The sequence below is a fragment of the Oryzias melastigma genome, linkage group LG6, assembly GCF_002922805.2.
Source record: "Oryzias melastigma strain HK-1 linkage group LG6, ASM292280v2, whole genome shotgun sequence".
Taxonomy (NCBI): domain Eukaryota; kingdom Metazoa; phylum Chordata; class Actinopteri; order Beloniformes; family Adrianichthyidae; genus Oryzias; species Oryzias melastigma.
The window spans coordinates 10868416-10894206 of NC_050517.1; the positions used below are offsets into that span (position 1 = coordinate 10868416).

Consider the following 25791-nt stretch of genomic DNA (forward strand, 5'->3'; position numbering starts at 1 on the left):
TATGGTGTTACAAGCTATAGATTTTGAATGGCGTGCGCGTGGCGAGCTCGTAAATGTGGCGTAGTGTTAATACACGCTCAAATTTCAATGCATTGCAATGAGATTTTAATATGTTGACCCCATGCTTAAGCTGTAACAGGTATAACATCATTGAATATGACCATATAAGGAATGTGGGCGTGGTTAGCAAATAACCTCCGTTGCTAAGGGGATCCAAAAGTGTACTTTGACCGATTCTTGCGAAACCAATGTCAATCTGTTCGGTGACCTCGGGCGAACAAAACATAAAATGGTTGCTATGGCGATAACACTAACAGAAAAGCCGCCATTTTGAAAAAAGTGCCTTTTTAAGCAATTTCTCACTTAAATCCCAAGTGAAAGCTTTAACAAGTGTTATAACTTAAAATATGGTAATATAGGGAATGTGGGCGTGGTAAGCAAACAACCTCCGTTGCTAAGGAGATCAAAAAATTTACTTTGGCCGATTCTTGTGAAACTAACGTCAATCTGCTCGGTGACCTCAGGCGAACAAAACATAAAATGGTTGCTATGGAGATAACACTAACAGAAAAGGCGCCATTTTGAAAAAAGTGCCTTTTTAAGCAATTTCTCACTTACATCACAGTACAGCTATACAGTAAGGGGAGGGGGGGTTAATGGTGCATAGTGGCTGCTTAGCAGGTGAGTTCGGGTCAAAGGTCAGCGTAAAGGGCAGCGATGGTGCGTAGGGGCGGGCAGCGAGTGCGGCGTTGGTGCGTATGAGGTGGCGGCGAGGGAGAGGGCTGTGAGGGAGAGGGCGGCGAGGGAGAGGGCGTCGAGGGCGGGCAGCGGCGAGGGTGAGGGCGGGTAGCGACTGCGGGCCATCCAACGCCGCTTGCGGCTTTAATTTATTATTATTTTCACTTTTGTCATCTGCTTCTTATAAATACATTGTAAATAAAGTTATTTAATAAATAAAAAAATGCGTTAGCAGATTCTCTTATCAACGTGATCTGTCTTAATCTGAAGACTTTCTGACCCTTCGCGCACGCCGTAGAGTCACAATAGTAATGGCGTCAGTGCTCTGACTTCCAAGTTTTGACGGAACTAACTTTTGGAGTTTTGGAGTTTGGAGAATGTCTCAGAGGTCCGCGGCGAGTGTTCGGACTCCGTTCGGCTCGAAGCCTTTCCGAACCGCCTCAGACATCAGATAGGAGTCCGACAGTGAGCCTCGCGATGTGAACGAATCCGACTTTCAGGATGCAGAACCGGCGATGAAGTTAAGCTAACTGCCGTCGGGGCGATTAGCTTAAAGTTTCTGCCAAACTCAGACCAGTTATTTATATATATTTTTAAATTCCCGTTGTCCGTGAAAATGAGTCGTTTTCTTCGGTACTGTACCAGCCATTGTCTCCACGCAGCAATGACCCGGCTGGAGGAGGTCGAGGGGGAGGTGAGCATGAGGTCGTCGGTTCGGTTTCTCGGCTACCTGTCCGGTCTGACCCTGCTCATAGCTCTCTGGTTGGGTCTGTACTCACGGTGGGAGGCAACCTCCGAGTCCATTTTCCTGGTGCTCCTGGTCTTGGGGGTGTTCGTGTTGGTCACAGCCGGAGTTCTGAACTACATCTTCAACTTGGAGCGGGTCAGCCTCAGCCTCCTGCACCTGTGGTACGGCTTTGTACTGGGTCTGCTCTCCTTCGCGAGCGCGCCCGACCTGAAGTTCACCAGCAAGGATGAGCTGACCAACTACCTGCTCCTGTTTAGCGTGGTGCTGCGGTTTATGTGGGCACTGCTGGTGCGGCTCCTCGGACCCACCCGTCCCGCCTTCCTGACGTCTGCAGAGCGGATGGAGCTGGCGGGCTTCGCGGCGGCCAGCACGCTTATGCCGCTTCGGGACATCGTCAGCGTGGCCGCGCTCGTAGCGGCGCTCGCCGCCCTCATGGCTGCGCTTCGAATGAATGTTTATATGGCTTTTGTGAACCTGTCATTCTTCGTAGCATTTTCCCTTGATTTTTTCAAAAACCTGGCCATCTCCCCCAACCCGTTCGCCCTGACCTGCTTCTTCGGCCAGCTGATCTGCGACCCCCTCCTGGACTGTTACGTCTGCGGGCTCTCCGTGACGGAGCGCTGGCGGTCCTTCCTGTTGTGGAGGGGTTTGTGGCGCCGCCTGTCCCTGCTGCCCCTCCTGGGGGTGGAGGTGCTCTTCATCAGCCTGGCCGGCCAGGTAATGGCGGCCCAGCCACAGTGGTACATGATTCTCCCGTTCTTCCTGGTCCTCCTGCTCTTCTGGGCCATCTGCCACATGCTGTTTGTGATCACCCTGTGGACCTTCCACTCCAAACTGGGCGACTGCCAGCGCCTCTTCCACTACCAGGAGACCAGTCTGGACAAGATCATGGCCTCCAAGGGACTGAGGCTTTTCTGCCTCATTTCGGGGCGGCTGGGGTTCTTCACCCTGGCTTCCAGCTTTGCATTCGCCGCTTTCTGTTTTCAGGTAGGGGGAATCCAACACCTTGAGAGATTTCTATGTTTTATTCGATTTGCAGTTTCCGTTTTCCCCCGCAGCCTAAGAGCACCCTCATCACGGGGGTGTTTCTCCTCGCCTTTACCCTGGAGTCTCTGTTCCACGGCCTCTTCTACGAGCTCGGGAACACTCTTGGGGGGACCTGTGTGGGTTATGCGGTGGTCATCCCCACCAACTACTGCAGGTGCTTGAAACGTTCCAACAAATCTTACTGACTGAGGTACCCTTCGTGCTTTAAAACGTCCTTTCCTCTGCAGTCCAGACGGTCAGCCCATCCTGCTGCCCCCGGGTCAAGTGCAGGAGCTGAACAAGCGCTCCACAGGCATGCTGAACAACATACAGCGGTTTTTCGCCCACCACCTGATCGAGAACTATGGCTGCGACTATTCTACGAGCGGGTTGACCTTCGAGACCCTGCAGGCTAAGATCAATACCTTTTTGGAGCAGCGCACTCAAGACGGGCCTCGCCACGACACATACATGATCTTTTACAGCGGTCACACTCACCGATCCGGAGACTGGGCACTAGCAGGTGAGTGGCATTGTGTTTGTAGAGCAGGGGTGTTGAACTCAATCTCACAAGGGGCCGAAATCCAAAAGATACCCTAGGTCGCGGGCCAAACAATGTAAGCATTAATCTTTAGCCAAAACAGCTAGCATGTATCTGAACTGAAATATTAGCCAAACTCCAAAATGAACTAAATTAAAACCAAAAAAAAGGAAAAAAAAGCCCTAAATTAGCCAAAACATCTAGCAGGTAGCTGAAATATTTGCTAAACTACAAAATTGATGTAAAAAAAAATGGAAAAAGCCTAAGTTGGGCAATAGAGCTAGCATGTAGCTGAAATATTAGCTAAACTCCAAGATGGACTTAAAAAAAAGCCCTAAATTAGCCAAAACAGCTAGCAGGTAGCTGAAATTTTTGCTAAACTCCAAAATTGATGTTAAAAAAAATGGAAAAAGCCTAAGTTGGACAAAACGGCTAGCATGTAGCTGATTTATTAGCTAAACTCGAAAATAGACTGAAAAATAAAAATGCCAAAATTAGCAAAACATTTAGCATGTAGCAGCTGAAATATTAGCTATACTCCAAAATGGACTAAATTTTAAAAAGTATCAGTTAGCTAAATCAGCCAGCATGTAGCCGAACTAGTAGCTAAACTCCAAAATGGAATGAAAAATAAGCAAATGTGAAAAATTAGCTTAAACAGCTAGCATGTAGCTGACATATTAGCCAAACTCCAGAATACACTGAAAAAAAGTTTTAAAAAAAGCTAAATTAGCCTAAACAGGTAGCATGTATCTGAAATATTAGCTAAACTGCCTAAGTTAGCCAATAGAGCTAGCATGTAGCTGAAATATTGAACTCCAAAATAGCCTAAAAAATCTTAGTACATGCCAAAATAGTCCAAAAAGCTTGCAGAATGCCAATTTTTAAAGCTTCAAAACCATAACTTTGTAACATAATTACAAATAATAAAAAGGGAGAAATACTATTCCAGAAAAGAAAAACTTAAACATTAAATAACTTTCAATATTTTTCTCTCCATAAAAATATATTTTGTCTTAACTATACAAGTTAAAAATGAGCGCAAGATAACACTCAGCCATTAATAAAATAATACAAAAATACTTTATTATTAATTTCATTTTATTTTGCTAACGACTTTGACACATGTTGTAGAGTCGTAACACAGATTTGGAGATGGCGCTGATTTTACCGCGTTCATCTTCAGGTGGAGACACTCTTCCCCTGCATCAGATTCTGGACTGGTGGAGGGAGAAGAACGGCGGCTCCAGCTCCCGCCTTGTGCTGGTGCTCGACTGTGACAACGCGCTGCCGTGGGTCAAAGAGGTTCAGCAGGTGAAGGGCGTGTACGCAGCGGTGCAGGGAGCCTCGCTCTCCATGCCGGCAGACGTGGAGCTGCAGGACCCGCCGCAGCTCGGCGACTTCACTGAGCAGTGGGTGGAGTACAACTGCAATCCCAGTAGCAACATCCAGTGGTCGGAGCGGGGCAGGCCCGTCTCAGCCGCGTACGGCATCTCCAAACACTGGAGCGACTACACGCTGCACCTGCCCACAGGAAGCGACCTGACCAACCACTGGAGCGGGTACTTCCCCCGCTTCTCCCACCCGGTGGTTCGGCTGGCTCTGTGGTGCGGCAGCCGGGACGCGCTGTGGATCTGCAGTTCCTGTGTCAAATGTCTGAAACGGTGGAAGTTAAACTGGTTCCCTCCTGCCGTACTGGATACGGGGCAAGGCTTCAAACTAGTGAGATCATAGAAAAAAAGCAGCTTTTAAACTGATTGACTCTAAACTTATGACTCCAACTTTAAATATGAAACCGTTACTGACATAATTTTCACTTTTAATGTATAAAATAATATTTTCTTAATGCAGAAGTTTTATTTTGAAAGAACACATTTTCTAACCAAATTGAAAGGCAGAGAACATTGACAGCAGCACCTTACACATTTAACCTCTTGATGCCTATTGATGCAAATATGCATCAAACCATTTCAGCTCCAAAATTAACTCATTCTACTTGAAAACAAAAAATATGTAAGATGGAAATAAATGTAGGCGTCAAGGGGTTAAAGCTCTTGACTGACCAAGAGAACATTCACAGAATACCTTGTACCGTAACTGAACCAAACAAACTTTATTTTATGATCTTTTTGGAAAATGTTTTCATTGGTGGGTTCTAGAGCTTTAATTCTCTGTTTTTATCTGGATGGAGCCATTATTTTTTATATTTTGGGTGTTTTTTTTTCTCCACTTTTAGCCTCTATAATGAATTTGCTTCGTGTTCTGATGCAGTTTTGATATAAAAAAAAAAATACATTTTATATTCACTAGCTCCACAAAAACAGAAGTTCACGATTTTTCGTGTTTTTTTTTTATATATATATTGACAGGGCTATGCATTTTTGTTCTGATGACTTTAATGTGTGAAACACTGATTTCAGGAAAATAGGGAAGAGATGGAAGAAACTATGCAATAAAATGAAGTATAACCTTGTACTTCCTCAAAGTGCTATTTGTTTTTTATGACAACATATTTGAGTTGTCACACTGGCAACTATCAGGTAGTTTAACCGGTCTGAACTTGTCCAAAAAAATGATGGTCTTCAGGTTTGTATTTCATTTCATAAACTGCACATCTTCAATTATTTGTTTTCCCCAGAATTGCATTAAGTTGATTGAACTGGTTTGGACATGATTCAAATTCAAACTTTTTAAACTTTTTGCAGCAGGAGCAATCAGGAGACAAATATAAAATGCAAAATAGGATTTTTAAATAAAGTTTTCATTACTAAAGTGCTTCATGCTATTCATGAGAAGTTATCGTCTTAGTTTTCAGGTATTCCCACAAGTTGATTAACTTGTTCTGGTTGTTTTCCTAATCAGTGGAACATCAGTTGCCATGGCGATAACAATATTTCATATCAAACAGAGAAGTCAGGGTAAGAAATGATCAATGTTTGTATTAATAACATGGGTTGAAAAATGTGAAGAACATCAGAGGATCAAACAGTCACACTTCCCATAGATTTTATTGAAAATGTTTTTAAAAAAAATTACACAGAGCAGCAGCAGTTTTTCTTTAAAGTCCTGACAGTAAATTCACACAAGATGGCATTTACAGCAATATGTCAATCATTGAGGAGACCTGACAGCACAGGGCAGAACCATCCGGACATACAGCGCCCCCATGTGGCTGAAAGGGAAACTTTCATTTTTAAAAACTTCCTTCATGGCTCAATTTTTAAAATTTTAAGATTTACTATTTTATCCACCGATTTAAGCTTTTCAAAAAATAAACCCCCTCCGCCAGCCCGCTTTCTTATCCCCTTTATTCAATTAAGAGGCAAATTAAGGAATAAAAGTGATTTAAGACAGCAGAGAATAAATACACTCTTTGACCACGCAACAAAATATTTCAAGGAGTTTTAAATGTGCACAGGAATCACATTTTGAAGAAAAGAAGAGGTGAAAAATTATGACAGAAAAAAATCAAAAAGGTCAGTTTAATAAAATAAAAATAAAAGCTTAATGATTGGAACAGCTTATAGTCACATTATACTGATTGGAAAATGGATGACGTCGGCCTGACTCCACATGTGAAGGGTCACAAATAGATTCACTTTGGTCACAACGAGAAAAAGAAACGAAACATCTGATTTTTAGTGAGCTAACAGCAGTTGAGAATGAAGGTTGATGTGTTTCCAAACACCTGAACCGTCTTTTTTCCTTATAAAATAAAGTTGATTTATGTTGAACACATTTTTTCCTGCGAAGTGGCTGAATGATAGTCAGGTTTCTTTTGGAGCGCGACACAAACACCGTCTAGTGTTTCTAAAAAAGTCTGACGTTTGTTTTTTAAATAAACTCTATAAAATCTACAAAAAAATATGAAACATCCCATTTCTAAAGCTTATTTACTTCAGTTTAAAAAGAAACTCCATAAAGCCGTCTGATTTTTTGTTGTTTCTCACCTCTCCAAAACCTTTTCTTTTCTTTGAAAGCAAAGCCTGAGAGAAGAGAATGGCTTTTGGTCAGTGCTGCTTTCAATGTCAGACAAAAAAAAAGGAAAAAAGAAACGCCCCCAGACTCACAAACCGATCGTTTTGCTCATGTAAACAAAATAAACGTCTCATGTACCTACTATTGCAAATGTCCAGCATTGTAGTGAGTAGAACTGGTGTCACGGCGGTTCACAAATGTAACAGAAAAACGCACAGCAGTGTACAAACAGAACGCAGGTCAGTCACTTCAACCAGTAAAATCAGCGTTAAAACCTCCTTTCCTCACTCGCACCACAAACATTATTTCAGGCGTGGACTGAGACGCCGCCTTCCGCTTCTCTAGATAAAGTGCAGCTGAGAAAAAAGGGAAATTATTGTTGAATTTTAGTCAAAAGTGTAGATTCCACAACCCTTCCATAGCACCGCCCACATGCCCCGCCCTCTTCCTCCGGACAGCAGTATCTCCAAAACGCTTCGTTTCCTCTGCACAACTTCACGAATGTTTACAAAGAAAAAGGTAACAGAATGAGGCGGATCCTCGTCTGAAACTAACTACACAACAGACCAATCTGCCTGGGCTTCACCACTACTTGGTTGATGTAGGCACAAGAACAAACCTAAACGGCACTGTGTGTCCACCTGCTTGCCTCTAAGTAACAAATCTCCTTCCGTAAAAACCCCTCCTTTCCTGGTCAGCTGTCGGGGCGTGACGTCCAGCCTCAGGATTTCCTCTGCCGCAGCGTCTCAGAGCTGCCGTTCAGCTTGCTCCGTCCGGACGGGGCGGCTGTGCTGCCGTTACCCAAAGGCCGGTCCAAGTCGGCGCGCACTTCCTGCCTGCGCCGCCGAGTCTCTTTATAGCGGAGTGTGATGTCACTGTGGGGGGAAAAAGTGATTATTTGATTGTTAAAGGAAACAAATCGCACAATCTCTGCTACAGATCCAGCCTGATTAAATTAGTAAAGGAGGATTAAGAATCTGAAGAAATGTATCATCTTTTGATCTGTTGTTAAATCGTTCCCAGTGCTCTTTAATTTAAGTTTTAATAAGTTTTCTAGGACTAAATTGTTTGTTAACATTTAAGGTAACCATTTATCAGTATTTACGTTGTGTTTTGGGTTACGTATATCGCACAAGCTAATACCACGATGTCAATACATTTTTGATTTATTGTGCAGGCTTATTTAGGACCAAACCGGGTCCTCAAGGAGACTAAAACGAGCGCTTAATCTTATTAAAGGATGGCTGGAGGTGATGGTTTCCTCCTGCTTCATACTTGATAGAATATTGTGCTACAATCCCTCTTTCCACCCACAACATCCCAGTCAATCTGAAGGATCTGAACAGTTTGAGGAAGTTTATAAAAAAAAAGATGGAAGCTGCTGCTGCTGCACTTCAATTCCCCAGAGAGTCGGATTTAAAAAAAAAAAGACTTTCATTCACAAATATTGAAAGGCAAGTGATTTTAAGAAGACTGCAGTACTATGAGGGTCTGGACCTGTTCTACTGAAAGCTAGCATAGTTTCCACCTCTATAATGACAGCACAATGAAGAAAAACACACAAAAAGCAGCTTTGGAATTAGATAAAACTGAAGCTAGAAGCTTAAAAATGTCACTTTAGCAACTTCTCTTGGAGTGAAATGAATACACTAAGTAAACAATCAAGTGAAAGTTCAGATAAATGTAAGTAGGTGAATGCTTTTTCCCCAACTTGTAGAACGTTTTGGCGTTTTTCATCTCAACACACAGTCTGTTTATGCAGTGACAGCAGGAATAACTCACACCCCCTTTAACAGGAGGAGGGGGTTTAAAAAAGTAATATAGAGGTGACAGGAGAAGGCGGGAAGGACAGGACGTTTTCCCTTCACATAGAAACTCTTCATGCTGCTGAGCGTGAGCAGAAAAGAACTGCCAAAGAGGGAGGGTTAGGAAGGAGTGCAGGGAAGAAAACAAACAAAAAGCAGACATGCCGGCTCAGGCCGCTGAGCCAGGAAAAAACAAACACAAGGTGAGTAATCAGACAAACGAGCTTCAGGGTCCGTTTCTATTTTCAAAAATCCTTAAGGGACTGTACTGAGAACTGACTATACTTTAAAAATACCTCACTTCATAACTAAACCCAACAGAAAGCGCTCAGTAAGGACTGAAGTTCTAAAAATTTAAGGAGGAACGATATACAACTATGACATCTACACCAGGAAATAACCAATTAAAGTGTCTGTTCAATTAATCCCATCTGTGTTTACATCCACAATCTGGATTAATTCAGAATCCAAACAATTTTTTTTTATTCTAACACCAATAACATTTTCTGCTGAGTACGTCAAGGATGAAAACAAAAAGCAGCAAATAAAGCTATAGTAGAAAAAACAATCATCATCTTTGAGGTTATTCACACATTAAATTACATGACACTATATTTTAACACAGATTTTATTTTGTTATTCTACATAAAGCAATAAATCGTTCAGCCTCTGATTAGATTGAGCATTCGGATAGATTAAAAATAAAATACGGTATTTTATTCAGAAAACTGTCAACTGATGGATGATTTGAATCCTCTGACTATCACCAATGCAAACGTGTCCTCTGTAGAGGACATTTCTAACTGGAATATCTCTAAACAACAGAAAATTACTGAATTATCTCCATTTACAATCTACAGAGGACATTTGGAGGATTTCGATGACACCACATGGTAAGGGGTGGGGCTTTGGGAATTGTAGTTTTTGGTGGATGTGAACTATTTGGACTTTTTTTCTCTGGTAGTCAGGATGATATGAAGCTGTAACTTCATCAGTCTTTGCACTGATTATGATCAAAGGATGATCCAAGAAGTATATTGTCACAGTTGTGTTTTAATTAGAGGATGAGTAAGATTAGATACAAAATAAGATGACCCCATACTGATGTGTAGGGCTGCCTTGATTAGTTGGCTAATCGACTATTAAAACAGTCGATTAGTTATTACTTTATATTATATGGAGTCCGAGTGTAGTGTAGTTAAACGTTATAATGACATTCTGCTAACTTTTTTTTGACTATTTTGGCATTTACTAAGATTTTTTTAGGCTAGTTTGGAGTTTAGCTAGTATTTTAGCAACATGCTAACTGTTTTGGCAAATTTAGGCTTTTTAAAGTTTTTTTAGGCTGTTTTGGAATTTAGCTAATATTTCATCTACATGCTAGCTGTTTTGGCTAATTTAGGATTTTCTAATTTTTTAGGATAATTTGTAGTTTAGTTAATATTTCAGCTGCATGCTAGCTGTTTTGGCTAACTTAGGCTTTTTTATTTTTAGTTTTTTTTTAGGTTGTTTTGGAATTAAGGCTAATTTGGGCTGCGCGGTGGAGCAGTGGTTAGCGCTTGGTAGAAGGCCCCGGTTCAAATCACAACTGGGGGATCTGAAACAGAAACATCGACTGGGACCTTTCTGTGTGGAGTTTGCATGTTCTCCCCGTGCATGCGTGGGTTTTCACCGGGGACTCCGGCTTCCTCCCACCGTCCAAAAACATGCTTCATAGGTTAATTGGTGACTCTGAATTGCCCCTAGGTGTGAATGTGAGAGTGAATGTGTGTGTGATTGAGGCCCTGAGACAGACTGGCGACCTGTCCAGGGTGAACCCCGCCTTCGCCCATCAGTAGCCGGGATAGGCTCCGGCACCCCGTGACCCCGAAAGGGAAGAAGCGGTCAAGAAATTGAATGAATCTTTTTGGAATTTAGCTAATAGGTTAGCTACTTGCTAGTTGTTCTGGTTAGCTTTTTTCAGTTTTAAAAAAATATTTTTTAACAAATGCTTTGATCATGTTAATATTTGAGCTTTGATCCCTGTTTCTCACCGGATGAAGAATCGCCACAGAGTCCAGATGAAGATGAGGAAGATTCCTAAAAACCAGCACTCTATGACGAAGAAGGGGATGGGCAGCATGATGGTGTTGGGGTCGTACTTGACCACGATGAGGAACTCTGTGACTGTGATTGCAGAAACCAGCCACGCTTGCTGGCCCAGCTTTTTATGGAACTTCCTGTTAGGGAAATATTGTTATATTTTAGGAAAAAAAAAAAATCCACTGACATTGTAAAAATAAAGAAGACATCCAAATATAAAAGAGCTGTGGTCTGCTAGAAGGGTTTGTGGAGTCACTCACGGGTCGTCCATGAAGTCGTAGATCTCCCTCATGGCCACGCCCCCCACATTGACGAAAAAGACGAGACGGAGCAGCACCAGGTAGTGTTCAGGAGGCATCCACAACACGAACTTCAAGTAGAAAGTGTTCAGCTCTGCCAGGAGGAACTGAAGAGAATAAAAAGTACATTTAAAAATGATGGGTCTGCTTTCTTAAAAAGACTAAACCAAAAGAACAAGAACAGCAGGAACAATCAAAAGAAGACACCTCTCTAATTAATTTATAATCCAGGAGTTCGAATAGAGTAAAGATAGCTAATGATCAATCTGAATGGAGATCTTCCAGGAACAAAGTACAGAATTTCAAACCAGATGAGCTTTTACAAAGATGTTTTGTGTTTTACCTCCAAGACAAAAAATATAGATAACTCATTCATGATATTATTATTATTCAAGTAGCTCTGGACACACATTTGTCTAAGGAAGACATAAAGTGTGGAATCAGTCGTCACATCAACCAGTAAATACAGTTGTTGGTGGATGCTGAGAATTTAAGACAAATTTTGTGCGACACGGGAGAGGCTTTCTAAGTGCAGACATTTGATAGATCTGTTAGTCTGGACTGAACCGTGGGAGGGAGGGAGGTGGGATGGTGGAGATGATGTGTCAGCTTTGTGGTGTGGATGAGACGGGTGTTCCCCAGAGCAGCAGGGCTGATCACAGTCCTGTGGTCACTGTCTGTCACAGATGCTGACAACTCCAACAACAGCAGATATAAAGTGCAAACGCTAACTTTAGCTGGACAAAACCAAGTGTGGCACTGTGTGGGGTAGAAAGTGCTGTTTGGAACTGTGTTCATAAAGTGGGATTTTGGATGTTTAAAATCCATCATTTTACATACTTTTTTCTGACAGACATTAATATTTTCAGACGTTTTTTCTTGTTTAAACTCTACACTTACATTTTTTTTAATTAATAAATAGTATGAACAGAATTAAAAAAAAGTCTGCAAAACAGCAAGACCACAAAGGGTGAACCACGATATAACAAGGAAACACTGCGATAAATATCATTTGTGGGATCTTATTCACAAAAAAATAAAAAAGTCTGACTCTCAAGTCTCCGCTCTAATTTATCCTACAGGTGTTCAATGGCGTTCAGGTCAGGACTCTGTGCAGGTCAGTCCAGTTCATCCACAGCAGACTCTGTCCTCCATGTCTTTATGGACCGTGCTTTGTGCACTGACACACAGTCATGTTGGAAGAGGATAGGACCGCTCCAAACTGTTACCACAAGAGCATGGAATTGTCCAAAATGTTTTGTTATCCTGAAACATTCAAAGTTCCTTTCACTGGAACAAAGGGGCCTGGAAAACAAGCTCACACCATCATTCCTCCTCCTCCAAATGTCACACTTGACACAATGCAGTCCAGAATGTACTGATCTCCTGTCAACCTCCTAACCCAGACTGGCCCATCAGACCTCCAGATGGAAAACAGTCATGATGTCTGAGTGATGATTTATACACCTGTGGCCAGACCAAGTGATAAGAACACCTGATTCTGAACAATCGGATGGGTGAGCCAATAGTATTGGCCATATAGTGTATAGTTTCACATTATACGTTTCATTTTGAGTTTTGAAAAAACATTTGGAATTTTCAGTAAAAAAAAAACATTTGGGGTTATTTGGTGCGATTATATATAATTTTACAGTGTAAAAACAGGACAAAAATAGTCATACAGGTGAGGTTATGCTAAAGAATGGCACCAAACAAAGCAAAATAAACAGTTTTAATTTGAAAAACTAAAATGATTGAAAAGACAAAAACAGCTAATTAGACCCTGGACGCCTATAGTCTAATAAATCTGCTTAATTCTGTCAACTCAACACAACACAGAAAGACCGTTTCTACTGCTGGACTCGTGAAATGATTCTTACCATGAAGATGATGCCGAGTACAGCCAGCCAGCGACGAAGGCTTGAAGCCGGCCTCCACTCAAACTTCACCCAGCTGTACGGCGTGAACTGGAATGCTATTCGCTTTATTTTACCCCTGAAAGGGAAAGGAAGCATTTTCAAATATTCAAGAAGAACATATTTTTCTTTCTCGTCAGCAGCTTGTACGGTGTCATACTTGTATGTAGGAATGTTCCAGAGGCCCTGCCACTGGTATGGCTTCATGGACAACCAAGCCAGCGTCTTCATCCCACAGTAGATCCCAAAACTGTTGCACAGCAACACATCCATGATCCACTGGAAGGGGAAAAAAAGTTAAAATCCACCAGGATCTGAAAGGACTCAGAATCCAAAGAGATCTTAAAGGTTATCTTGAAGACATGAAAGTCCCACTCTGATCATCTTTTGATCCATTTTAGTGTTTTAGTGTTTTCCAGTGCTCTTTTGATTATTATAATGTACCTTTTAACCAAAATTTAAAAAAAAAACTGTTGTTTTCTAGGACATAGTTTCTGTAGAGCGGTAGGAGTTCATCAGAAAAAAAGACTTGAAGACTCAAAACACCAATTTGTTGCTACTAAAAAGTTCCAGAGAAAGTTTCCTCTCCTTATTTTGGGAACCTGCCTCATATTTCTGATCCTGCAGTCGAGCTGCGGTTCAGAGGACAAACTCTTCCTGCAAACACTGACAGCTTGTGTCCATCTGTCACCCGTTTCCTCCAAACACCACAGATGGGTGTCAGCAGAGGGAAGGAGCAGAGGTAATTGTACGCACATGGTCCCACCAGCACTCGGAGAAGTTGGGCAACTGGTGCTCCAGGCTGTATTCCAGGAACTCAAACATGACGCTGATGATCATGCACATCCACCAGTCCCGGATCATTAGAGTCTGGAGGGAGCAAAACAAAATGGACAGAAAGTTTGGTCTGTGACAGAGCAGAAAAAGTCATTTATATAGTAACAATATTACTGTTGATAGAGAGGCTTCAAATCATGAATATTTCTTTAGCACACATTTTAAAAAGTCTTTTACTAGGAAATCCTGCAGAATTAAAACATTTTTGTGTTTTCTTTTGTTCCAAACCTACTTTGATGTACCAGCCCAAGAAGTGCGCTGGAACAAAGCCATCCATTTTGTCCTGTAATGATAAAAACAAAAAAAAATCCTAAGTTGTGCACATTAAAGTTCAAACCAACAACACCCACGATTAAAGTTTTTTCTCTGAAACGTTTCCCTGCTAATAAAAGACATGCTTTTATTTTGAAGAAGCTTCATCAGAAAAAGGATTCCACCTACTATAGTTTCTCTGAACTGGCATTATAAATGATTTAACGGTTCGCTTTGTAATAAAGTTCCACATTCAGTTTTCTGTACATGTCAGGGAAACAGAGAGAGTGTCTATTATAACACCTTTTCCCCTCAATGCATGCTTTGATGCCGAATTTATACAACAAAAACACACTCAAAGACAAAAGTTAAGTTAAAAACAGGTCCTCTGTGCTTGAAAGAAGCAATTAGGGTTGACAGAAAAACGCATCCAGAAAAATATTACAGGGAATTAGTGCAGCATCAGTATATTTTTTTTCAGTATCAAAAGTAATTCTGCGTAATCATAGAAACCTCAGCCTCACCCAGATGTTGTGGAAGGGGTCGGTGGTATTCCCTGGGTCGTAGAGCAGGCAGTTTCCACCATAGTCGCGCTCGGGGAGGGGTACCCCTAATTTGGGATCAATGTACTTCATGAACTGGCGGCCATCGTGAACCGTCTGCGGAACACAGTCAGAATCAAATATCTCCGTCATAAAGTGAGGATCAAATATTTTCCCAAAAGGTTTGGACCTTTTCATTGGCTTACAGCTTTTGTCAGAAACTTTTAATTTAACAACTGATTCTGATGGATCCAAATGCAATGAAGTCCATTTTGGACATTTAGTGTCATGCTTCAAATATTGGAACTGGTTTATTTCAATCAATTCAAACAAAAAATACTAAAGAAAACACAAAAGAGATGTACATCTTTACGTAGATGTATCAAACTTTAGATAAGTCATTGAGGCTTGATCGGAAATTAAAAAAATAAAAGTAAAAGATGATACATATCCATAAATATACATCCAAATACACGTGTGAAAGATGCCTTTATAATGACTTTTAATCATGAATAGTCATATTTGTATTTACACACTCAATACATGACACATTGAATCCATTAAAGGTGGAGTTTATCCAAAAAAGTGTTATTATTTGTCTTTTCTGTGTTAGAAAAACTCAAAGGTCACGAAAGCTCGACTCAGCAAACCTGTTCAGAATCAGGGGTGCTCGTAGCCACGCCCACTGAGTCAAAAGGATCCGCAGGAGCAAACAACAATAACCGGCTATCACGGCTGTATTCCCAGGAGTTCAGATGTTTGAGGTAGTTAAACCTCTGAAAGTTTGCGTCGTCTGGCTCCATCGTGTCTGAATTTTAATCAGACCAGAGAGGAAGAAAAAAGGGGCCTCCAACAGAACTAGTGGAAAAATCTAATTTAAGAAGTCCCACAACAGAGCCGGCGTTCTAGCAACCTATTTATGCTCCCATCTGGTGATCTTCAGACTTTAAAACTCTAATGAAATACAGGGGAAAAATATAAACATTTTCCATGATTTGAAAGAGCACACACCTGGAACAGGATGAAGATGAGGAAGAGTTCGTACACGACTGACACACAAAGCCAGAACCGCCAGTAAGCTGCAAAGCAGAGCAGGTTTAAACAAATAAGTCAATGTAAACAACACTTCTGCACCATATTGTTCAGTGACACAGACAGCCCTAATCTGAGCTTAGCTAAGAAATAGTTTTCATTCATACTTTATGCAACTGAATACATCTGCCCTCATTTTAGTTTGTAGTTTCCACTGATCTGATTCTATAAATACACGGCTTCAGAAAGATCCTCATCCTGCCAGATGTTCAGGAATCACCACTATAACAACTTGTAGTATTTTTTCTGGATTAAATCCTTGTAACTCCAATTGATGGAACAGTTGGGTCACAAAAAAAGGAAAATGGTGGCTTTTTTTTTTGTCTTCCCATCATCGGTGAAGTGTCTCAACTGTCACTGCTGATGTGACCATTCACATTTATGAACCAGTTTGTGTGGCACTCCCAGGCTGTGATCCAGCAGGAACTGCCGGTCTGGAAACCCATCTGAGCCTCATTCCCCCGACTGCAAATCTGATTCCACTGAAAAGTGGCGGATTGAGCAACACTGAGAAGTGCTCGACTGGCTTGACTAGTCGGGGAGTGTAGCTCAGACGGTTTACCCAAATCCACCTGTCTTTTATAGCCAAGAAAATAAAAAATCAGGGTGGATAGAAAGGCACAGTGCAACAATGGCAACTCGGTCTGCACCTTATTTTCACATCTAATTCTTTTTTTTAATAAAATATGGAGTCCAAAAATCTCACAATTAGCCCAAAAACTAAAGTATTTTTTCTAGGTAAGTCTGTATGCTCATAAATACTAACATTGGAGTAGCTCCTTCAGTAAATGGTCCTAAAGTCCTCAAGAGATCAAAGCTCAAGTTTCCTTGTGATCTTTGTTACATTTTAACACCAAAAGAAGTCTTGAAACCATCATAAACTGAACGGTTAGGGATTTCTTTACTGCATGAATAGGGTTATACATTTATGCGGTTTAGGATAGCAGTTTTAAGCTATTCTGGAGCTTCAACCAAGAAAAGAAAATGAGAAAAAAAAATCAATGCGGCCATCTAATGTTGAGTCAAGTCAATATTGTGGGAAAATGTGACAGCATCAGTGAAATGGTCTGATTTTATTGCTTCATGGTCTATTTTTACCGTTTTCGTAACAGTCTGGTCAAAGTTCAGCGCAGAAGAGTCAGAGGGATGAACTTTGAGACAATCACATCACTCTCCAGAATGGGATAAAATGTCATGTGTGAGTAGAAAGTCATGGAAAAAAACAGTTTCTTAACACCTGCTTGCACTTTGATGTGATTGGTGAAGTTTTGGTACCTGGGTGTGGTCTGGTGAAAGGTCCATCTTTGGCCTGCGTGACTCCAAAACAGAGGAAGACCAGGATGCTGGCCACGATGCCCCTACAGCAGACAGAGCAGACGCACAACAACAGACACACAAAAAAACGTTACTCACACTGCAGCAGCTGTTCACAATATTTATGATTTAAAACCAGATTTTTTTTTTTTTTACATTTTCAATAAAGAAAACAAATTTTATTTAAAAACAAAATAACTTTTTAAACGGAACTAAGATGAAACTTGCATTAGAAAAAAATGAACATGAACATGAAGGAAAAAATTAAAAGGGAGGCCTTTTTTTTTTACATACCAGGACAGTTGGAGAATGAAGTAAGATTAGTATGAGGTAACACAACTTCAATATGGAGCATGGTACTGAGAAAATGATACCAGTATCTCTACAGAATTTGGTGCAGACTGAAGGGGACACATGTCTCAGTGGTAAAACGCTGCTAGCATCACAAGCTAATAAAGGCTAACGTATTAAGCAAACAATTCAGAGTGAAACATTCATTGCCCATCTCATCACCAGGTCGGAGTTCTCTGGATTCAATGCCAATTGCACTCAATCACTGTTGCCTAACTTCCAAGTCCACTGGAAAGTTGAGCTAGCCAGTAGATTTTTGGTGACCGAGGGCAATACTAGCCATGCTAAAGCTAACACGTTAACAACCCACCGTTACAAAATCAATATACTGGAGTACATGAAACTTTTGAAATGGCGTGGGACTTGCACCAGTTGACTGTCACAATATTCAACTGTAATACCTGTCTTCAACCTGTAGGGGGCAACACATAGACTGTAATTTCAGGAATTAAACAAGTTTATTTTAAAATGTTAAAAATGTGGCAAGGACCGACACACAGCACTTTTAAAGCCCCATTTATTGAGGTAAACAGACAAAAAAAGTTGATTTAGTGTTTGGTTACCCTTTAATAAATTAAATCAAAGAAAAACAATTGGTGCATTTTATGAATCAATATAGCATCTAAATGCTTTTCGACCTTCAGCACTGTGGTTTTCCACCCAAAGCCAGACAGACTAAGTAACAGAGTATAAATGGATTTAATTTGAGTCTGAGTGCAGGCCTCAGCTGCTCACTATTGATTTATTTTGAGGAGCCGGCTAATCATAGCAGTTCAGATCAGACAGAGACAAACCAGGTAAATCTACCAGGTAAAAAAAAACAAATATTCACTGAGATTAGAGTGTGTTCTGATCCACATGTGTGTAGGTCTAAGACCAGTTTAGGGATCAAAATGTGTCCAATCAAAGATTACAAGTGCCGGTGAGTGGACCTAAAAACACATGGTGCTGTGTGGGACTCCAAACAGTAAAAGTGAGCGTGTGGGAGGGGATTAAAAAGCCTGTGTGTCTGTGCGAATGCCCGCCGCTGCCAGGAAGAAGCTCTCAGGTCTTTATCCCAGCAAGCCGGAGTCCGCTGACTTCAGCAAATCCCGTTAAGAACCTTTCTGCAATCTCTCAGAGAGCAACACACAAAAACTCACATCAACAACAGAGCCTGACTGAGGCTTTACGTTCCTGACTTTCACAGTCGGTCTCAGCAGCTTAGCTACATGATGCTGACACTGAAACTTTAATAAATCCACATAAAAATACTTGTTTCATTCTGTTTTCCAAAAAGTAAAGTAAATAACTTCTTCGTCTTGCTAAAAATGTAGCTGCTACTTCTTATATGTTTGATATATTGGTCCCCAAAAAAATATCTTTTTTTAGCATTTGATTGGTGCTAAATATGCTACAAATTAACAAGAGTTTCATCTTTGACTCAGAAAGTTTGTGGAAACTCAAGAGCCAGTCTGTCCTAAACACTGACTAGACTAAGATCGCACCAAACTTAAAAACGAAGGACAAACGAGAGCAAACACTGAAGTTTCCCCAGCTGGTTCGAGAATCTCATCTTTGGTTTCTTTTTTTTTTTTTCTCCATCTAATCAAATCAGTCACACGCTGAGGACTGTCTTTATCAGTGGAGCTCCAATCCACAGCATAAACCTCAATGCGCTGTTATCAGCTCAGATTAGTGACAGGAATGAACCAGCTGCTGGTCTGGTGACTCAAATTGGCGGATTTCCAGGATGATTGATGTAATCAGCAAATCAGGTAGCTGAGAGTCCGATTCTTTTCCCGCTCATGCTGTTACAAGTTAAAAAAGACTGAACGCAAACTTAAAATTCAAAATCGAATCAAGTTTTAAATTACACGCAGAATTGGAGACTAAAACTTTTTTTCCTCTTAATTAGTGAAAGAAAAATAATCCAGGAAAAGGACAAGAATGTACAGGATTTTGAAGTCCAGATGCCATCTAAACTGAGATTTCAGCTCAGAAGATCTCACTTGTTCTGATCATAGAGTTGTAGAGTTCTGCAACTAAAAATAAACCTGGCTGCACACTGGAACACAGACTCCAACCAAGGAGAAAAAAAAACAATCATAAATCAGTGTTTGGTTAAAAACATGACAGTTGTCTGAAATGGTTTCAGCCCATTCTTTGAGGCTCTGAACTGTAAGGTCAAATCCAAATTCTTACCCGACCTCTATGGCTTTTCCCTACCCCTCCAATTGTAGGGCCATTTTTAGGGGTAGGAGTATCTAAAATAGTTATTTTTTCAGAGCTAACTCTCGCAGCAGAGGGAAGTTTCCCACCAATCTTCTTGTAGGTGGTGGACTTGTAAGCAGTAGAAAAAAAAACTGGTCTAAACAAATGGTCGTCAAATGCCCGGTGTGTCCGCAGCTTCACACAGAGGATGTGATGAACATGACCTACTGACCTCTTAGTGTTGTATGCCGTGTCATGAGGAGTCTCCTCCAACAGTGTGATGTAGACCAGAGCGCAGGTCAGGATGAAGAGCACCGTTAGAGTGTGAGCCCGCCTGTGAAAGGAGAGACGACAATAGTTAGAGCATATTTGAATGAATGGAGAAGATTAAGGAATCAAAAAGTCAGTGAATCAAGGAAAGTTAACAATCTTAGCCTGGATTTGTAATGGAAAAGACTTTAAAATCCTTCCGTTCCTGTCAGGAAACTAGACTATTGGACCTAAAAATAGAAGCAGATATAGAGTGCATCAACACTAATATGCAAACATTATGTAAACATGTCTAAAAAAAGCTCTTGCACCACCTTTCTGATGGATAAGTCTTCTATCTACTCTGTTACATTCTCGTGATTTAATTTAGTCACTGGCTGTTAGATTATCTAAACTCACAGAAGGGACCATAAACATGAACATCCTTGACATTTACATCAGCTGTTCATGGTTAAAGTTTCTTCTGAGTGGATTATTTCCTCAATCATAGTTCCAAGGTTCAAGGACATGTTTGGGCTCTGCAAATTAAATGTAGATTTTTCATCCGGCAGGATTAAGAATGAATATGTTGTGGTTAGGGGAAAAAAAAGCTTGAATCCAGCCAAATCATTTAATCAGTGGATGGTCACATATTTTAGATTAGTGGCGACACCTTAACCACAAAGTGAACAGACTACAAAGTTACTCCCCCTTTTTTTTGGTTAATTTGCTGTCAAGATTACGGTCCATAAAACTTAAAGTCAATCAAATGAATCACAATCTGATCTAAAATACTTGAATTGCGCAATTTAGGGTATTTATACATGTTTAAAACATGGACAAAAAGCCTTGAAACAATGTAATAGTGGAGCTGGTGAGGTTGATATTTCAGACAAATAGTGCATTTTGTGGTACAAGCACCAAATTGGCATGAATGTACCTTAAAAATATGCAGCCATTTGTAAAGATGGCAGCCGATGTTGCAAAAATATTCAACAATTATTTCCCCCAGTCTCAACTATATGGGCTGTACATGATTAGATTGCAAACTTTAAACCAATCTGTGAGGAAAGTGATTCTCTGCATCCACGCCTGTAGAACAAATTTTAAAAAAAGTATTGAGATCGTGATATCAGTCTGAACTATATCACAAAAGATGGAGTAAATTGCAACAAATAGTTACCTTAAAAGTTTGCACACATGCATAGACAGAGAAACCATTATGTTTTTTTTTTTTTTTAATTCCAAGCAAACAATTCCTACATTGTTCTTAATTGTCCTCCATGCTAGTCTGGACCACTGCTACCAGAAAGAAAAATCATTGTTCTTTGGCGAGTTTCCCCAACATACAAATTCCTACCCGTCTCCTATTAAGAGGAATTGCATTAGAATTCACATTGACTTTTATTTACTTAAAACTGTTGCAACGACATGGAAAATGCTGTATTAGTTGTATTTTGTTTTGCTATTTGTTCATGTATCACAAGTTTTCCTCAGCCCTAGTTTTGCGTAATTTTTATTTTAAGTGGAGTTTTGTGTTTTTATAGGATCATGGCTGTTTTTAAGAAATAGGGTTGCATTATGTGAGGAAACCTTGCAATATGAGTGATGACGATAAATAAACAAATAGCAAAACAAAAAAAATGAATACATCATTTCCATGTCATTGCAACAGCTTTATTTGCATAAAAGTCAATATAAATTACACTGCCAGTTATCTCAATAGGATACAAGTTAGAAGTTGTCGGGGAAATATCAAAGAATAACTATCTACCTTTCTGGTAGTACTGGCCAAAACTAATATGGACAACAGTTACAAACAATGTGGGAAGTGTGTGCTCTGGCTTATTAAAAAACGTAATGGTTTCTCTGACTAAGCAAATGTGTAAATTTATCACGGTTTACCCAGTCTTTTGCGATACATTTTCGGTTTATTGCACAGGCCTCTTAAGAAATAATGCAAACAAAAAGACAACAATAATAATAATAACATTAGTAAGTTCCTATTTGGTGACTGTTTCTAACTAATTAAAGGGTTGTTTTCAGCTTAAGCAAGAACCAGTATACAGTTTAAAACCTGTTTAGGATAATAACAGGTTTCATGTTTACCATTATTTAGTAAAGATTCACTCTGTTTGTGTTGTTTTCACAGCTTTAAAAGAGCAGAGGAGACACGGCCGACCAAGCACAGACCACAATCAGCTGCTTTTAGTGTCCTAACTGGAAGTGTTTTGATTCTACAGCGTTTGAGGAAACTTCTCCTTTAACTATCCTGGTGGGTAACGTCAGCCTTTCTCCTCTAGCTCAGTCTTGAAATCACGACAGCGTGCAGGGTGTCAGCGTTTTCTCCTTGTTCCACCTTTTTCATCCAACCGGTTCTAACAGTTCAGACACCAGGGAGAGCGTCCCTGCCCTCCTGCCTAACAACCACACAACAAACCACACATGAAAAGATGCAGCAGATAGACCTGTCTGTGGAGCTAAAAGGAAATGAGCTTCCAGTTTGACCAGCTTCACACTGGGATCCATGAATCATTTATTAACAGAAAATCAAAAAACACTATTATAAGTACATTTTTATTTATGCGTTTACTTAATTTTCTTTATACATTATCCTTTGTCATGAAAAAAAATGCTACAAGAACACGTTAAAAACACTAATCTTATTGAGGTGGATCTTTAAGGATGCTTATAATTACTGTTCCTCCTATGAACATGTCCAAATCTTCTCAATCTGCGTCCTTGCACTTATCTCCAAAACATCTACCATGATCTGTTCCTCTAATGGATTCATTCCTGGTCCTATCCTTCCTCAAAGAGAACCTCATCATCAGTTCTTTCTTTCTCAGAGCTGTTCTTATCACGGTCTTCTATGACTTTACTTTCATTCTTGCCGACACTCTTTTTGTCCCACACTCCCTCTGGAGTGCTTGATCCAAAGTCTTTAAAAGTCCTCACTGTAACCCCCCCTTCTTTCCACCTGTTCTCTGCTCTCACAATAGATCATAATGTCGTCTGCAAACATGATCCAGAGATTCCTGTCCGATCTCATCTGTCAGTCTGTTTAGTACCACAGTATAAAAAAATAAAACTTACAAATATGTGATTAATTGATTTAACTTTGAATTAGTTCTACATCATCACATGTTTTCAACTGAAAGCTAAAGAATGACAGGTATTACAGGTGCATCTTTATTCCTTATGAATATAAGATGTGTCTGGTGTAATATTTAACTCTGGACATAGATAAAATGAAATATAAAGGTGCCCGTTACTCTCTACACTACCGTATACTGTGAGTTCATGCAGAGAAACTCATGAACCTCTACTATAAAACCCACTCCGATTATCTTTCGTCATCTTTTCATCGTTCCTTGAAGCCTTTTAATTTTGGCTTTGCCATTTTTAGCTAAAATTAGCTAGGAGAGTGGCAGTAGATCATTAGTTCACCTGTGAGTTGTGGGCGGGATCGTTGGTGCAGAGTAAGCCTGCCCTCGTTTCCCAATAGCCATCTGTTCTCACTCTTTCTTGCTACCTTATAAAGCCTCACAAACCCAATTTGACATTACCGGTGCAACAAAAACGTCGAGAAATACTGAAGGTGTCCAGGTGTACAGTTTTTGAGTCAGATGCCAGCTCAGAAGAGGAAAACGAAGACGTACATGGATCTAGTCGTCTACAAGTGGATACATCAGAATGGAGTGGAGCTAATATATTTTCTATGTCACAAATACAGGTTTTTTCCAAATGCATTTTTGTGTCTGCTCCTGATTCACAACAGTTTTGATAAATAAGTACTCAGAAAGTCGGTCTTTAAGCTGGGAGAATACTGGAGCGACAGGTCATAGAGTCAAGACAGTTTTGAAACAAAGACGGGTGTAGAGGAGAATGTCACTTTTCTGGATCAGCTGCATGCATCCACATGAGGACGCCTGAATGCCGCACATATTCACCAACAAATGTTAAATGTGTTTACCACAAGGACACCATGGGTGAATTGTAGTGCAAAATTAAAAATAATACTAAAAAGTTTTGGAATTTAGAAACATAAATTAAGAACCTTTTTACACAACAAATGGATCAGTCTTGATCTAATCAGCCTGACATCCCCCCAGATTTCTAAGAACTGTGACATAACGCTTGGTTTGTTTGGACAGGGTCAGTATGCTCTGCCTTTCAGATAACCTTGACAGTTACAACACAGCCACCAATCACTGACCAGAAAAAGGTGTTGGTCCCGTCGTCGTACACCTCGCACTCCGCGTGCCTCCGGTGCAGGCTCTCCTTGGAGGTCTGCCTCATCACCTTGACTTTGCCGCTCGGGCTCGAGTCCGGACAGCCGACCTCCAGTGCGCCGTTGTCGTCCTGCTTGACAGCGGGGGCGGCGGAGGAGCTCCTGCCGCCGCTCTTCTTCGTCTCGGGCTTGGTCATGGCTGCGCCCACGGACAGCCCGCGGTGCTTTAAATATGAGCCAGTGCGGTTGGGCTTATCCGAAGGGCTCCACTCCCGTCCTCTGTCATCTGCGTCAGCCCCACCCAAGCATCCTTAGAGGGGGTGGGGGCGAAGGAAAGGAACGTTACTAGGGCATATCAGGAAGGGGGGGAAACCTGAAAAGTCACGTCCTACATTTGTCTTAGTGACCTGTTCACTGCTCGGACAGGCGGAGGACGACCTAATGCTAACATGTTTAATACGACTAAATAAAAGTGACGAACACGAGCGGAGTCTTTCTAAATGTATTTACCGCCTCTAAGATTAATAATTCTAAACTATTCAACCAATAAATAAATCACAGTACATGTCGTGTTGCTTAAAGTAACATTTTTCAACGCGTTAGCCATTTTTTAACGGACTACTTTTTACGGACTGACATCCCTAAAAAGGCTATAATAGGTGATGGGGCTGTCAATAAATCACCGTCCGGCGGGAAATCTCTGTTAAAGTCGGTGTTACCGTTATTGTTGTTGTCGGCGTGCCTTTTGTCGCGTTTGAAATGTGGCTAACATCACTTACCAGCTGCATTTACAGGATTAGAAGCCACGGTCCGGATCGGCTTTAGTCGCTGCTATAGTTACATTAGCACGTGCGCTTCAAATCCGCTTTGCTGTAAAGAGAGAAGGTAATTTGAACGCTACCGTATCATACAGCCATACACCGCCAGTTACACATTCAGCCATGCAGATGGACTCTTTTCGGCGACCAACCGAGTGACACACATGTACAATTGGTAATTTAACATTTTAAGAATACATCATCCGGTTTGATATCTTAAAGTTTAAAACGGTATCCCCATTTTCTTATTCAAGTGATTTTATTTTGAAATCAAAACATTTGAAACGGAAGTCATTGTTTTACTTGTCATCGTTAATTTAATTCACTTGACAGTATGACCTTTCTGGCGGGTTCGGCTCATATGTCCGTAGTTTAATGTGTAAGTGATTATGTTTTAACATTCTTTAGTAAAAGATTGATTCACATTTCTGGTAAAGTTAGACATTAATTTTGACACATTTCGAAACAACAGAAGCGTGAATTAAACCCGATTTGTAACAGGATGTGTTCAGTGGGGATGTAAAATTTGGTAGCTTTTATGACGTCACATCCGTTTTCTTTGTGAATAAAAATTTCCATGGAATAAAAGGGAAAAATAAAACCAATGCAGTATTTTTGAGCATTTTACAACTATAATAAATATTTAAACTATATTTAAAATCTATATTTAAAATTTTACTACTAATGAAATGAAATTGGTGTTTGAACCGGTTAAAATTTTAGAATTACCATTTTACTAAAACACTTTGATAATCAAGTTTCTTATTCTCAAATTC

The 25791-nt window shown here is 40.5% G+C and overlaps 2 protein-coding genes across 2 annotated transcripts; one reads left to right on the top strand and one right to left on the bottom strand.

Annotated features, from left to right (window-relative positions):
- The first annotated feature begins 900 nt into the window (after positions 1-900).
- LOC112152796 (transmembrane protein 168) lies at positions 901-5538 on the top strand. The gene is made up of 4 exons (XM_024282589.2): positions 901-2473; positions 2545-2687; positions 2761-3035; positions 4240-5538. The coding sequence occupies exons 1-4, from the start codon at positions 1355-1357 to the stop codon at positions 4785-4787; spliced, it is 2085 nt and encodes a 694-aa protein (XP_024138357.1). The 5' UTR covers positions 901-1354; the 3' UTR covers positions 4788-5538.
- Positions 5539-6042: 504 nt separating this feature from the next.
- On the bottom strand, positions 6043-25203 carry ptdss2 (phosphatidylserine synthase 2). Its single transcript, XM_024282587.2, has 13 exons — positions 24977-25203; positions 24183-24507; positions 19947-20048; positions 17132-17214; positions 15776-15843; positions 14747-14881; positions 14203-14253; positions 13890-14003; positions 13294-13412; positions 13098-13212; positions 11179-11324; positions 10870-11055; positions 6043-7906 (listed from the first exon to the last, which is right to left on the bottom strand). The coding sequence occupies exons 2-13, from the start codon at positions 24392-24394 to the stop codon at positions 7753-7755; spliced, it is 1485 nt and encodes a 494-aa protein (XP_024138355.1). The 5' UTR covers positions 24395-24507; positions 24977-25203; the 3' UTR covers positions 6043-7752.
- Between the last annotated feature and the right edge of the window lie 588 nt (positions 25204-25791).